At 36.9% G+C, this 13784-nt stretch overlaps 1 protein-coding gene across 1 annotated transcript in view; it reads left to right on the top strand.

Moving 5' to 3' along the window:
- The window catches only part of LOC150084624 (WD repeat-containing protein 25-like), a 100131-nt gene extending 93031 nt beyond the window's left edge, over nt 1-7100 (top strand). Inside the window, exon 5 of the mRNA XM_090375361.1 lies at nt 6855-7100. Within this exon, the coding sequence (XP_090231487.1) occupies nt 6855-7076 (222 nt within the window). The 3' untranslated portion in view covers nt 7077-7100. The remainder of the gene's footprint in view (nt 1-6854) is intronic.
- The last annotated feature ends 6684 nt before the right edge of the window (nt 7101-13784 follow it).

Below are 13784 nucleotides of genomic sequence, written 5' to 3'. Positions count from 1 at the left end.
ACGAGTAGAGAAGGGGAACTAAGATTGGTGAGGGGAATAAAGGGGTACTCTTACCAAGAAAAGCTTAACTTCTGCAAATTGCAGAAACTGGAGACTAGCACTAGTGAGGTTATCTAATGGGATTCTTCCTCTTGCTCAGATTACGCACTTAAGGGGACATAAATTGAAATCAAGGAAAGACATTTGCAGAACACTGATTAGGTACGAGAGTACACATGAACAGGTGAAGATTTTACGGCTCCAGCTAATAGAGAAGTTTTCTTAAATTTTTGCTTTTTTATTGACTTAAATTGGCATATTAATTTATTTTCTAGAGTTGCTTTATAATCTTAGTAACAATACTCTAGTTTAATTTGAACTTAGATAGATTTTGTAGGTTAATACTTAGTATTGGTAAGGGTATCTAATACACATGTTGGACAATTTTTGCAGCTCCCACGAATGCAAAGTTTTTAATTCTGTTTAGCTGGATTATTGACATAATTGCTAGATTAAATTATTTTGTCCAAGTAGCTTATAAACCTAGTCAAGCTTGGTGATTTATTTTGAATTTAGATAGCCCAATTTTGAAAGTAATTAATACCTCGTGTCCACAGATTTACCGTTTGTAACTTGCCACCATTGTTACAACGTGTACCCCAAACTAGATAGCATAAGGTTTAACGGAAAACTAGATATTGAGTATAGTAGTATCACTTAATCAGTAAAATTTACTAATCTTATTAAATTTCATTGTCAATTAAATTGTACTTTTTTAACTAAATACATAACGACCTAGTTTTTACAAACATAACATTATAAATTAATACATATAACTTGACAGGAGATAAGAAATCCATATAACGTAACTCGGAGATAATATTCAATCTGAAATACATATATATAGTGTTATAATTGCATTTGGATATAAGTTTAGGGTTATATTTTGTATTGGAATTTTATTTGAAATTGAATAGAAATCACGACTCAAACCAGAGCAACAAAGCAAAAGACTCAAATTAATGGAAGTGCTGTGGCTCAGGGGAGAACTGAGGTGGGTGGTTGTCCTCTGAATCACAGCCTTTTGAAATGCACTGCTTGTTTGGTGTTTGTGGATCTATCAGGAACTGGACATGATATTGCCAAGGGGAATGTATTTGTGTGTGTGTGTGTGTGCGTGATGTAAGGAGTGTGAGGAAATCAAGTGCGAACTCAGTGTTGTTATGGGCCTGTAAGAGAGCTTGAAGAACAGGGTGGATACCCTCGAAGGATTTAAATTGAGGGCCCATCAAGCTCTCAGCTGTCCACATCAATGCCAGACCTTGCACTTGAACATCACAGAACACAGCAGCAATCCCCAGTACAAAAGGAACTAGTTGTTGTCGGTGACTCTATTGTAAAGGAAACGGTGAATATTGTGCAAAAAGGATAGATGGAACAGAACAACCTTTGCCCCTGGCAGATGCATGTCTGCCAGGGGCAAAGGTTGATGTTGTAGAGCAGATATTATCTTTTAAGGGCACAAAGGGTGATATTGTTGTACATGTTGGCACTAATGATATTAAGAGTAGTTGACCGGCAGAATTACTTAACAAATACAGGTCAATGTTGAAAAATCACAAAGGAGGTTAGGCAGGCAAAGGCAGATTACGAGAAATCTTTGGAAAAGGATGCAAAGAAAAACACCAAAGAGTTCTTTACTTAAGTAAACTCTAGAAGGAATCAGATTGGTTCACTTGATATCGATGGTTCAACTGTTGATGATCCTGCTCAGGTAGCTAACAAACTAAATGAATATTTTGCATCTACATTCACATATGAGGAGTTTTTCAGGGAGGGGAATGCCAGAGGTGTATTAAACTCTGGCAGTAAGCTAGATTATCTTGTAATAACTGAGAGTAAAGTGGAGGAGAAATTGTTGAAGATGAGTATAATGAACTGAGGTGGGCGGTTGAAACATAAGAAAGGCACCTGGGGTGGATGGAATCTATCCAGTTATATTAAAGGAGGAAGCAAAGGAAGTAAGCAACCCCTTAGCCATAATCATGAGAGCTTGCTTGGATTCAGAGGAGGCACCCATGAACTGGAGATGTGAAAATGTGACCCCAATCAACAAAGGAGGATCAAAGGGAGACACAGGTAATTACAGACCTGTTAGTTTAAATTCTGTTTCAGGGAAATTAATGGAGGAACTGGTTAAAGAAGCATTCCAGGATCATCTAGATAAGACTTCAGTTATAGCTCGGACACAGTATAGGTTTGTTAAGGGGAAGTCTTGTCTAACCAATTTGATTGGATACTCTAATGTAGTCAAAAAGGAACTGGATGCAAAGAATAATTTTGTTATCATATATTTGGATCTTAGAAAGGCTTTTGATACTGTTGCACACGGAAGACTGCTGCACAAATTAGAGTATTGTGGCATTGGAGGCAAATTGCTGCTATGGATAAAGGGATGATTGAGAGGGAGAAGACAGAGAGTGATAATCAATGGACACTGCTCTTCGTGGACTAATGTTATTAGTGGAGTCCCCCAGGGTTCAGTGTTGGGTCCATCGTTGTTTTCTGTATTCATTAATGATATTGATGATGGTATATCAGGCTTAATGTCCAAGTTTGCAGACGATTTGAAGGTCGGCAGGGTTGTTAATGACATTAATGACAGTACGCTGCTGCAACAGGATCTAGAAAAGTTGAGCAGATGGGTTGAGAGGTGGCAACTGAAGTTTAACATTGACAGATGTAAAGTACTGCTTTTGGGAAGCAGTAACTGCAGAGTAACGCATCAACTCTGTGGTACTAAACGGACAGTGGTGGAGAACAAAAAGGACCTGGGAGTAATTGTGCAGGCAGATATGAAGTTTTCTGAGCAGTGCAGATGGTCTGCAAGAGTAGCTTATGGTCTTGTCAATGATATACAGGAATGTTTCTGGCAGGGATAAAGAGGTGATTATTCCATTGTATAAGGCAATGGTCAGGCCACACCTTGAGTACTGTATACACGTCTGGAGGCCTCATTTTAAGAAGGATGTAGAGCTGTTGGAATGAGTACAGAGAAGGGCAACAAGATTAGTGAATGGAACAGAGGGTTGCTCTTATGAAGAAAGGCTTAAGTTTTGCAAATTACAGTATCTGGAGACTAGGCATCTACAAGGTGACCTGATTGAGGTGTATAAAGCCTTGAATGGTTTGAGCATTCTCTGTGCTGAAGGGGTTTTTCCTCTTGCTCAGAATAATCGCCTGAGAGGGCATAAATTCAAATTGAGGAAAGACAGTTGTAGGATAGATGTGTGGAAGTTTGCCTTTAGCCAGTGGATGGTTGATTGCTGGAACAAATTTCCATCTGTTGTAGAAGTTGATAGCTTAAACAGATTCAAAGCAGAACTAGACAAACTTTTGGAGTGAGTGGATGGGTGAAATGGGAAGTGGGTGGTTTTTTTTTTGGCTGATGCTAATGCAATTTCTTCCCTTGCTAATGCTAAGATTGGTAAGGAGAATAAAGGGGTGCTCTTACCAAGAAAACGTTAACTTCTGCAAATTGTAGAAACTGGAGACTAGCACTAGTGAGGTGATCTGATGGGATTCTTCCTCTTGCTCAAATTATGCATTTAAGGGGACATAAATTCAAATCAAGGAAAGACGCAGAATAGATGTAAGCAAATTTGGCTTTAGCTAGCATGGGGTTGATTACTAGAACAAACTTTCATCTGCCATTGTGGAAGTTGATATCTTAAGTACCTACAAATGTTTGGAGGAAATGGATAGGTGAAATGGGAAGTGTTTTTTTTTTTTTTTTTTTTTGTGGTTAATGCTGTATAAGCTTGCCTTCTTGCATTATATGCCACTATTGATGCTAATATTAATTGAACTTTATACTTAAATAAATGTTAGTATTAAAATACAATTCCAAAATACTTCTGTGATATCAGGTAACCTTAGGTAAGGGTTCCTAAGTGTTTTGAAAGAATCTGTCTGATTTTAATTAATTTCTACTGCTACAGTTAATGTTTAAAAATAAACCTTAATATTTGAAAATCATCTATCCTGTTTGTTTTTAAACCTCTACAGATGTACAGTCCATAAGGTATTTACTGCATATATATTATTAGTGAATGTATCACCACTCCTTCTCCAGTGGTATGGTTGTTTTACCACTAGATAACTTAGCTCCTCTCTACCTATATGAGTGAAAAAAATGGCTACACCGCTGGACTGTTGTAGAGGACATGTAAACAAATATCAAACAATAAATATAATAAAATAGTGGTATATATATTAGTGCACTTCTCCAGTGGTATATATATTATTAGTGAATGTATCACCACTCCTTCTCCAGTGGTATGGTTGTTTTACCACTAGATAACTTAGCTCCTCTCTACCTATATGAGTGAAAAAAATGGCTACACTGCTGGACTGTTGTAGAGGACATGTAAACAAATATCAAACAATAAATATAATAAAATAGTTTACTTACATTTTATGACAAATTAAAATTAATTTAATTTCACCATGCTTTTAATTATAAATAAATTATAAACATTTATTTGTTTAAAATGGTAGTCCCAAATCCAACCTAGTAGTGTTGGCTTTAGTGACCCTAGCCGACCGGGCGAGTAAAGTACCTGCCTCACAAGTCAAAGGTCACGGGTTTGAATCCCGCATCTGGCTTGGATCAGAGTATTACAAAAACTTTGGGAGGTGCATTGTGGCCACAGAAGCCGATGTGCCAACAACAAAAATAAATGGTGCCCCCCCCCCAAAAAAAAATCCTGGGACTGCTACTATGGGCTAAGGACATGACTTTGATTGTTGTTAATCACTTCTATGGGTAATAAATGTGAAATAAAGCATTTTCAGACACAAGAGTATAACTTTCCCCCCCTTCTTTACTCTAGAATACACTCCCAGAATTTTTTGCATATACTTTTGAAATACCTATAATTCATAAATGTAATCATTAGTAATATCAAAGTATAGGGTTGTTAAAATTAAAGTATCCCATGTAGAGGGCTCTGGAGCGAGTTCTAAGGCTCGTACTGAACAGAAATTTGGGAAACAGGTACTATAAAGAATGCGCTCGCCATTTATTGGAAAAAAAAAAAAAAATGTAGTTACAAAATTTGTCACTGTATGGCGCGTAACTATCTTATTTCGATTATGCAAATAACGTAAGTTATTGCCACAACTCAGCTCTACTCTACTGTATAAAAGCAATCTCTTCAAAATCATACAGTAGATGTTTGCCTGCACTACAGCAGTAATGCCGACAACATTGCAGGAAAAGGCTCTATTAGTGAAGCTGTACTATCAGAACAGCAACAATGCAGCTGCGGCTATCGGGGATTTCCGGCATCAGAAGTGTATAAGGCATGGACCTATGACTGTTTGTGCTGTCTGCAAAATGATTGCGAGTTTTGAAGCGACAGGACATGGTGGTGTTCAACCAGGTAAAGGTCAAAAACGAGTGGACTCCTCTCGTGTTGAAGATGCAGCTATGGCTGTCGTGGATTTATCAAGTCAATCTCCATGTGGTAGCGCAGGCGCCTCCGTAGCCAGGTGGGAAGGAGCAGCAGTGCGTAGCACACGCTTCTTGATTAGACCGGGGTTCGAGCCCGTCACCACCAAATATGGAGAATGCGGAAAGGTCATGGAATGACCACCGTATATCCCGGAGCAATATGGCCTTAGTTGCTAATGCTCCTAAAAACCAAAACAACAACAACCATGTGGTAGCGCAAGTGGGACAGCTGTTTCTTGTGAAGTGGACATGCTATATTCCACTGTAAGGCTAGTAATGCGTCAAGTGTTGCAGTACTATCCTTACAAGGTGCACATGCTACATCAGCTAAAGCATGATGATGCAGATATTCGTTTCACATACACACTTCAGTTTCTGGCATGAATGACAGTGGATATCACTTGGCCTTGGAACATCCTTTGGAGTGATAAAGCCCACTTCTGTTTAAATGGACAAGTGAATACACACAACTGTCACATTTGGGCAACAGAAAACCCTCTAGTTATCCAAGATGTCCCATTGCATTCTCCATAAGTGACAGTGTGGTGTGGATTTACGGCCACATTCATGATTGGGCCATATTTTTTTGAACAGGTAACACCAACTGGACCCCACACCTGTTCTGTCACTGGACAGCGATATTATGAAATGTTGGCAAATTTTGCAATACGAGAGCTGCAACAACGTGGGTACCTTCAGGATACCATATTCATGCAAGATGGTGCACCATTCCACATCCACTACAGACGAACTGGTCATCAGCCATTTCCAGACATCTTGGCCATCCCATTCAATCACTGGACCTCACCCCATGCAACTTCTGGTTGTGGGGTTTTTTGAAGAACCAGGTGTATCGGGAAGGATGTCAAAGTCTGGCAGATCTGAAGGACAGCATTAGATGTCATGTGCTGGCTATTTCAGTTGACATGTTACGTCCTGCTGTAGAAAATGCTGTTCTTTGAATGGAAACTGTTGACCAAAATGGAGGACACATTGAACAATTGTAGTACTGTTCAAGTGATTTGTATCTTACAGTGCCATATAGCGACAAATTTTGTAACTAATTTTTTTTTCCCAATAAATGGCGAGCGCATTCTTTATTGTATCTGTTGTCCAAATTTCTCTTCAGTACGAGCCTTAGAACACGTTCCAGAGCCCTCTACATTGGGATACGTTAATTTTAACAACCCTGTATTAAATAAGTTATTTATATTTGAAGATATGATTCAAATAACTTGTTTTAATTTTGTTGTACTATTTTGGTTGAAGATGAAAACTCTGTTTAATCTTTTAATTGTAAACTATTTGTTTATATATTTATTTAAGAGAATCATTCATATGCTTTATGTACTTTCAGGTTGCAGGCTATGATATTGGCTGTGATTTCAGTCCTGATGGAAATTACATTGTTAGTGGTGATACTGAAGGAGGAATATACTTCTATAAAACATTAAATACCGAACTAGCAAAGTTAGTTGTAATAGGCAATTCACCAGTTGTAAAGGTTGCTTGGCATCCCTTGTTGTTTAGTACTGTTGCGGCAGCAACTTGGGATGGAAAAGTACATATATGTCAATAAGAAGAGTCTGTGTATAAAGGACGTAAATACAAAAGGATTGACCTTGGCGAATTGTTTTGAAAATTATAAATAACAGATTTTTTCTTTGTAATTATAATTTCATGGTAAAAAAAATTATTTTAAACAATGGTTATTCAGTGTTTAAGTGTAATGATTAATTCTTGTGAAATGTTATTTTAATTTTTTGGCTACTTACGATTAATATCTAATTTTTATTTACATAAGAAAACTTGCATTTTTTTTTTTTTCTGATTTCAGTTAAAAAGCACTAGGGTCTATTACACTTTTATTTACAAATTTGCCTAACACACATTCCCCCAACTGTGAAAGTTGTTGCCTGTCCTTGGTTTAGTCAAAAACCAAGTTTAGTCATACTGTTTGATCGTCAGTATGCCTATAACAGATAAGAGCTGACTGTGACTCTGGACACTAAACTGCAGGTCTACTGACACGCTTTGTTTCGGTCTCAGTCTGCCTCAAGCTATCGTGAGGTCAGGTTGTATATAGTGTTTCTGTGATTTCTGAATTGTGACTTTATTTATTAAATAATTTTGTAATCCTCACAATTTAAAATGGCATCAAGTGATGGAGGAGTTAAAAGAAAGCATGTGAACTTAAATGTGGCACAGAAATTAGAGCTAATCGAGAAATTAAGCAAAGCATCTCAGTAGCACGTGCTTGTGAAATTTACGGTATTAAAAAAACAAAACTGTTTCTGATATCCGTAAATCAAAGGCCAAATTGCAACATTCTATATTTACAACAGAATATTATATTCTTTATTATAATTTAATAATTTTATATTGTACAGTACTGTATAGTGTATTAAAGCTTTTTTTTTTTTTTTTTACATTAAGAACAAAAAATGCCCCCTCAGATTACATTCGATTTAACAGACTTTTGGCATTAACGGACACCCCCCCCTCCCCTATTAGTCCATTAAAATCGAGGGTTTACTGTATAGTAATGTTTTTAGATTAAACTGAATGAAGATGGCAAACAACTTTTGCACTGAAAGCATTCAAATGACAATTAGCCTATAGTTAATGATAAGCGAGATAGATCCCAGTATCTTTTAATTGAAATACTCTGTATATTATGGGTGGTCAAATTTGGTAACACTGAGAGTTTTGCAAGATAATCTTTGAAGGCTTGCTGGCTCTGAAGCCTTCAAAGTGTAAATGTGCATTTTATAATAAAAACACTTTTCAGATTGTCATAAAATCATGAATAGTAACTTTGTTTTAACTGGGCACTGGTCAAGCCCAACCATAACAATAATGGTTATTTTGCACCTGACATGCACAGTTTTCTTATTTTTGAAAAAAAAATTTTTTTTTTCTTCTACGTAGGGTCCATGCATGACATTACACAAATGGATTGCATTAATTATATGAAATTTATTTTTAATGAAAATTTCAAAAATTAATGTAATTTTCAATGAAACAAAATTTTTATTAATTCTGTTTAAAATTAAAAAAATGCTGTATATACAAAATCACCTCCATTTTTCATTTCATAAATTTGTTAAGGATATGAAATTTCAAATATGCACTTTAAATATTTCTCCATAAATATTAAATATATATGTAAGAAATTGTAACTTCTTTTTTCCAGTTTATTTTGAAATTTTGTCTGCTGTTAACCCTTCATTACATGCACCCTAAATGGAACAAATGCATGGCCTTTGTGAGATGCCCTTGGTTTTAATTGTGAAAAATTAATTTTTAGCTATTTTTTTTTTAATGAATTGAAAATGATACTTCCGTTTTGATTTCCCAAAATAAATGAGAAGCCAATTATGTTTCTGTTGCAATTTTTAGAATTTAAGGTGTCATTCATCCCCAAAATTGAAACATGCTTGCATATCATCTGACAGGCTTGCACAAATGCTTGTGGTTCAGTCATTTCTTTGTGTTTAGTCAGAAACCAAAGCTCTACAGCAAGATCAGCCATCGCACAGTAGTGTCACACAGGCACCACATGAGATTTGAATATAAGAAAGATAGCTTTTGATTGCCTAGTGTGTTAAAAAAGAAAAAAAAAAATTCCCCCTGGGGTAATTCATAGTAATGAAAACAAAATATAGTATAATCATTTAGAGAATACTGGTTGAAAAATGATGCAGATGTAGGTTTGATTTCATTTATAATTTATAAATTAAGAAAGAAAAAAGTGGCATCTTTCAGACATTGTCTTAGCAGCAGAGAATTAAGCATGTGAAATTTAAAATTGTATACGTGAAATATATATATATATATATATATATATACACACACATACAACCACATATAATAGATTTAGTCTTTTAGGTTGTCCACTGATGGATATTCAGGTGATATTCGAGTCAAGTGGATCCAATTTCGGCAAAGTCCAGATAGGTCTGTGATTGAAAGCAAAAAGTTGCGGCCAAACCCATTTTCTTCCAACTCATGTATTAATGATTTTGGTAAAACATCTCCCACAATGCTCCATTCAGTGCCTCCTTTTGTCTTTCCATCAAAAGGATGTCTGAAGCATTTTGACGAATCTTAATGCTAAGATAGCTCCAGGTCCTGATGGTATTTCTCCACTTTTTCTCAAAACCTGTGCTCCTGAACTTACTCCTGTTCTTTGCTGCCTTTTTTCACTTTCTTATTCCAAAGGTGTTTTTCCTTCTGCTTGGAAATTTGCCCATATCCAGCCAGTTCCTAAAAAGTTGACAAATCCCTCCCATCCAATTATCGTCCCATTGCAATTACTTCTCTTTTTAAAGTAATGGAGAAATTAATTAACCGCCAACTCTTAAAACTACCTAGAAACTTTCCGACTGATCAATGATCTCCAGTATGGATTCCTTCAGTGTCAATCCACTGGTGATATTTTGGCTTATGTTACACATTTATGGACATATTCAATGGAAAAGTTCGGTGAAACACAAGCAGTTGCTCTTGACATCTCAAAGACTTTCGATCGTGTTTGGCATATTGGTCTTCTAAACAAGCTTCCATCTTATGGTTTGCCAACTGTTTTTTGTAATTGGTTATCCAGTATTCTCTCCAATCGCTCACTGAGCGTGATGATAGGTGGCTCTCTGTCTTCTAACTTCTCCACTAATGCTGGTGTCCTCCGAGGTTCAGTTCTTTCCCCCACTCTTTTCCTCTTGTATATTAATGACCTTCTTCCATTGACTGGAAATCCCGTCCATAGTTTTGCATGATAGCACATTGCATTCCACTTTCCATTTTGAGAAACCTTGCCCTGCTCAATCAGCTCCAACTTCTCGAATATCCGCTACCAATTCCTTAAATTCCAACCGCCAGGTATTGGTATTTAATGGCAGCATAGGCCAAAATGTGCCAGTTCCTATATTGTCATTGTACAATTTTATAATAATTTGGATCAGTTTAGCAGCAAATTGATTCATATAAGTGTATTTGTTTAAGGAAGGTATACAGTTCAACTAAGTTTGCATTATTTGCAATGATGTGGGTAAGCGATAAAAGATTCTTGCAATCGTGACTGAGAGTGGAAAGTATTTTTTCTAAGAAGGGAAAAGTGCATACTTTCTAAAAGTATATGTTTGACTGTAAGTGGTGATGTACAGTGCATACATCGAGGTGGGTCGTCCCCGATGAGAAGAAACATATGGGTTAGGTGCATATGTCCTATCCTGAGTCTTGGTAGTACAACTTCTTCCTGTCTGTTTCATCTGAAGCTGAAATTCCATAATGCTGGTTCCTCTTTGATTTGGAGCAGTTTGTTATTCCTTTGCGACTTCCATATTTCTGACCACTGAAATGTACAGATGTGTTATGTTTCAAATAATCCAGGTATGGTACTTGGTAAATTTCTGGTGCTGTACTATTTGGTTGTTTGGCTGCGTGATCTGCTCTTTCATTACCTGGGATCCAGTAAAATTTCACTCAATGATTTTTATTCCTTAGATGGTTTAAGCAGGAAAGGATTTGTGTTACGATGGGATGAAATACTGAATATTTATTGTCCAGTGAAGACAGAGCACTCATGGAATCTGTGTATATTATACTGCTAGTATTGGCAAAAGTATTAACTTTCTCTAGGGCTAATTTAATTGCGTATAATTCTGCAGTGTAACTGCTACATTTAACAAGGAGACTGTTACAGAAGGAAAGACAGCTGTGGCCAGAACTTGTTTTTGAGCTGTCTATATATATATTAGGCAGCTTTGTGTATTCTTGAGGGCATGTTCTTTATGTATTTGTTTTATGTTTTTGTCCGCCAGGGATTTCTTTCCCCACTACTGAAAGTAGGTGTCACAGTGACGCAGGTTTTCAGACCAAGGTGGATCAGGTACATCAGTCTCTTGAAGTATATTGTCAAAATTAATATTCCAGATATGAAGCAAATCTTTTAATCTAATACCAGCAGGTCTATTTTCAGTCGGTTTACTGTTATAGAATGCTGTCCATTGAGGATTGGTAAGTATCGGTCGAACGGGATGGGTTTGGAAGGCTTTGAATTTTGGCTGCATAGTTGAGGAGCAGCATTTTCCTTCTAAAGTGAAGGGAGGTGTGCTTCTACATACAGGCTCTGGACAGAGGATGTTCTAAACACACCCAGAGCAGTATGAAGGTCACTGTGCTGGATGGTATTAAGTCTGGCCAGTGCACTTTTTCTGGCCGAGTCATAGACACCAGCACCATAATTTAAATGAGACCTGATAAGAGCCCGATACAGCTGTAAAAGGGTATATCTATCAGCACCCAATGACGTTGCAGAAATGGACCTGAGTATATTAAGTTTCTTTAAACAAACAGTTCAGAGATATGTGAAACAAAGTAGTTTGTTGTCTGCCTTTAAACCTAGGAAACGAAGGTTATTGGTGAGAAGGATCAGATGGTTTTTTAATCGGAGTTCCGTTTCTGGGTGTAGCTTGCGTTTTTTGCAGAAATGGACTGCAATTGTTTTTTGTTCAGATAAATGATATTCATTCTGCTGTGCCTATGTCTCCAACTTATTTATGGAAATTTGTAGCTGTATTTCAATGGTATGAATATTTTGTGAACAGCAAGATATAGTAAGATAGTCAGCATATAGTTCTACAGTATTGGGGATGTTCTGTGTTATATTGTTCAGTCTAAGTGAGAATAAGGTAGAACTAAGTACCGATCCTTGTGGGACACTTTCTTCTTCTTGAGTATAGGACCGAGAAAGTAGATTCATAGCGGACCTGAAAGGTCTTCTTTTGAAGAAAATTTCTGAATTCCGGTAAGTGCCCTTGCAGTCCTACGGAAAAAAGTTCTCTCAATATGCCATACCTCCAGGTAGTGTTGAAAGCCTTTTCGATATCAAGACTTACCATAACAAGATGTTCATTTTTGATGTAAGCATTATGGATGTTAGTTTCGGCTTTCACCATTAGATCTAAAGTGGATCTATTTTGTCAGAATCCAAACTGATTGCTGTTCATAAGTTTTTTAGTTTTCAGAAACCAGGTAAGTCGTCTGTGTATCATTCTTTCAAGAGTTTTACTTAGGCAGCTAGTGAAAGAAATAGGTCGGTAATTTTAAGGCAGTGATTGATCTTTTCCCGGTTTAGGAAGGGCTAAAATAACAGAGTGATGCCAGGCAGAAGGATATGTATCTTCGAGAAAAATCCGATTATAGATTATGTAATGTTTCAGCATTACATATTCCATCAGGTCCAGCTGCACTATTGGGTGATCTGTTTAATGCTGTTTGCAGTTCAAATAGGTTCAGTGGTCAATTATAGGCATGATTTTGGGTTTTATGGAAGTTGATCTTGTACCTTTCCTCTAGAGCTTTGATTTGAAGGAAGGATTTGTCGTATGCTGAACTGGCAGATGTTTGGGAGAAAGTCCTGAAGGGCATTAGCTATTTCTTGAGAAGATATTTCCTGTCCATTCTAGTTTAAGATGGGAGCAGGAAGAGGTAGATGTTTACCACTGAGTTGTCGAATCTTTTTCCAGATAAGTCGACTACTTGTATAGTGGAGGCAAACTGTATTCATGAGTCCTTTTTGGCCTTTCTTCTAATTTGTTGAGCTTCTGCCTTAAGTCTTATATTGAATTAGGTTGTTGGAAACTTTCGAAAGAGGTTCTATGCTTTATTTTTTCCTTTTTCACATCGTTACAAGCTTCGTTCCACCAGTGTTTAAGATTTCTGTGTTTACATGCAGAGGATTGAGGTATTGCTTCGGAGGCTGCGGTTAGTATTTTCTCAGTAATACGTGTAGTGACTTCATCAATGGGTTGAAGTTAAATCAATTGGCTGTTAAAAGAAAGGCGGGTTGAATATTTTTCCCAATCTGCTTTTGAAAATTTCCATTTTACCCAATGATCAGGATTTGTAGTGTTTGGATTCTGCATACAACTGGGAAGCTATTGTGTGGATCATTTAAAACTGTCCATTCTATACTAGGATAATATGGGGGAACAGATTGTTAAATCAATTGCTGACATAGATCCAGTCAGAAGATGGGTATAGGTATTTTGACAGTGTTTAGTAATGTCAGATTAAGCTGGTCTAGTATCGTTTCTATTAAGTGTCCTCTATTGTCCATGTGGGCTGATCCCCACAATGGATGATGCACATTGTAGTCACCAAGGATACAAAAAAAGTGATGGTATTTGTTTTATGAGGTCTTCTAGTTCTTTGAACGTGTACATATTGTTGGGTGAAAGGTGCAGTGATACACATATTGCAACAGCTTCTAAGTGGGTCTGAA

The sequence above is a fragment of the Mastigoproctus giganteus genome, chromosome 6 (genome assembly GCF_048544385.1).
Source record: "Mastigoproctus giganteus isolate SK-2022 chromosome 6, ASM4854438v1, whole genome shotgun sequence".
Taxonomy (NCBI): Eukaryota; Metazoa; Arthropoda; class Arachnida; order Uropygi; family Thelyphonidae; genus Mastigoproctus; species Mastigoproctus giganteus.
The sequence above is the reverse complement of the archived record's forward strand: the minus strand, read 5'-3'. Positions and strand labels throughout refer to the sequence as shown.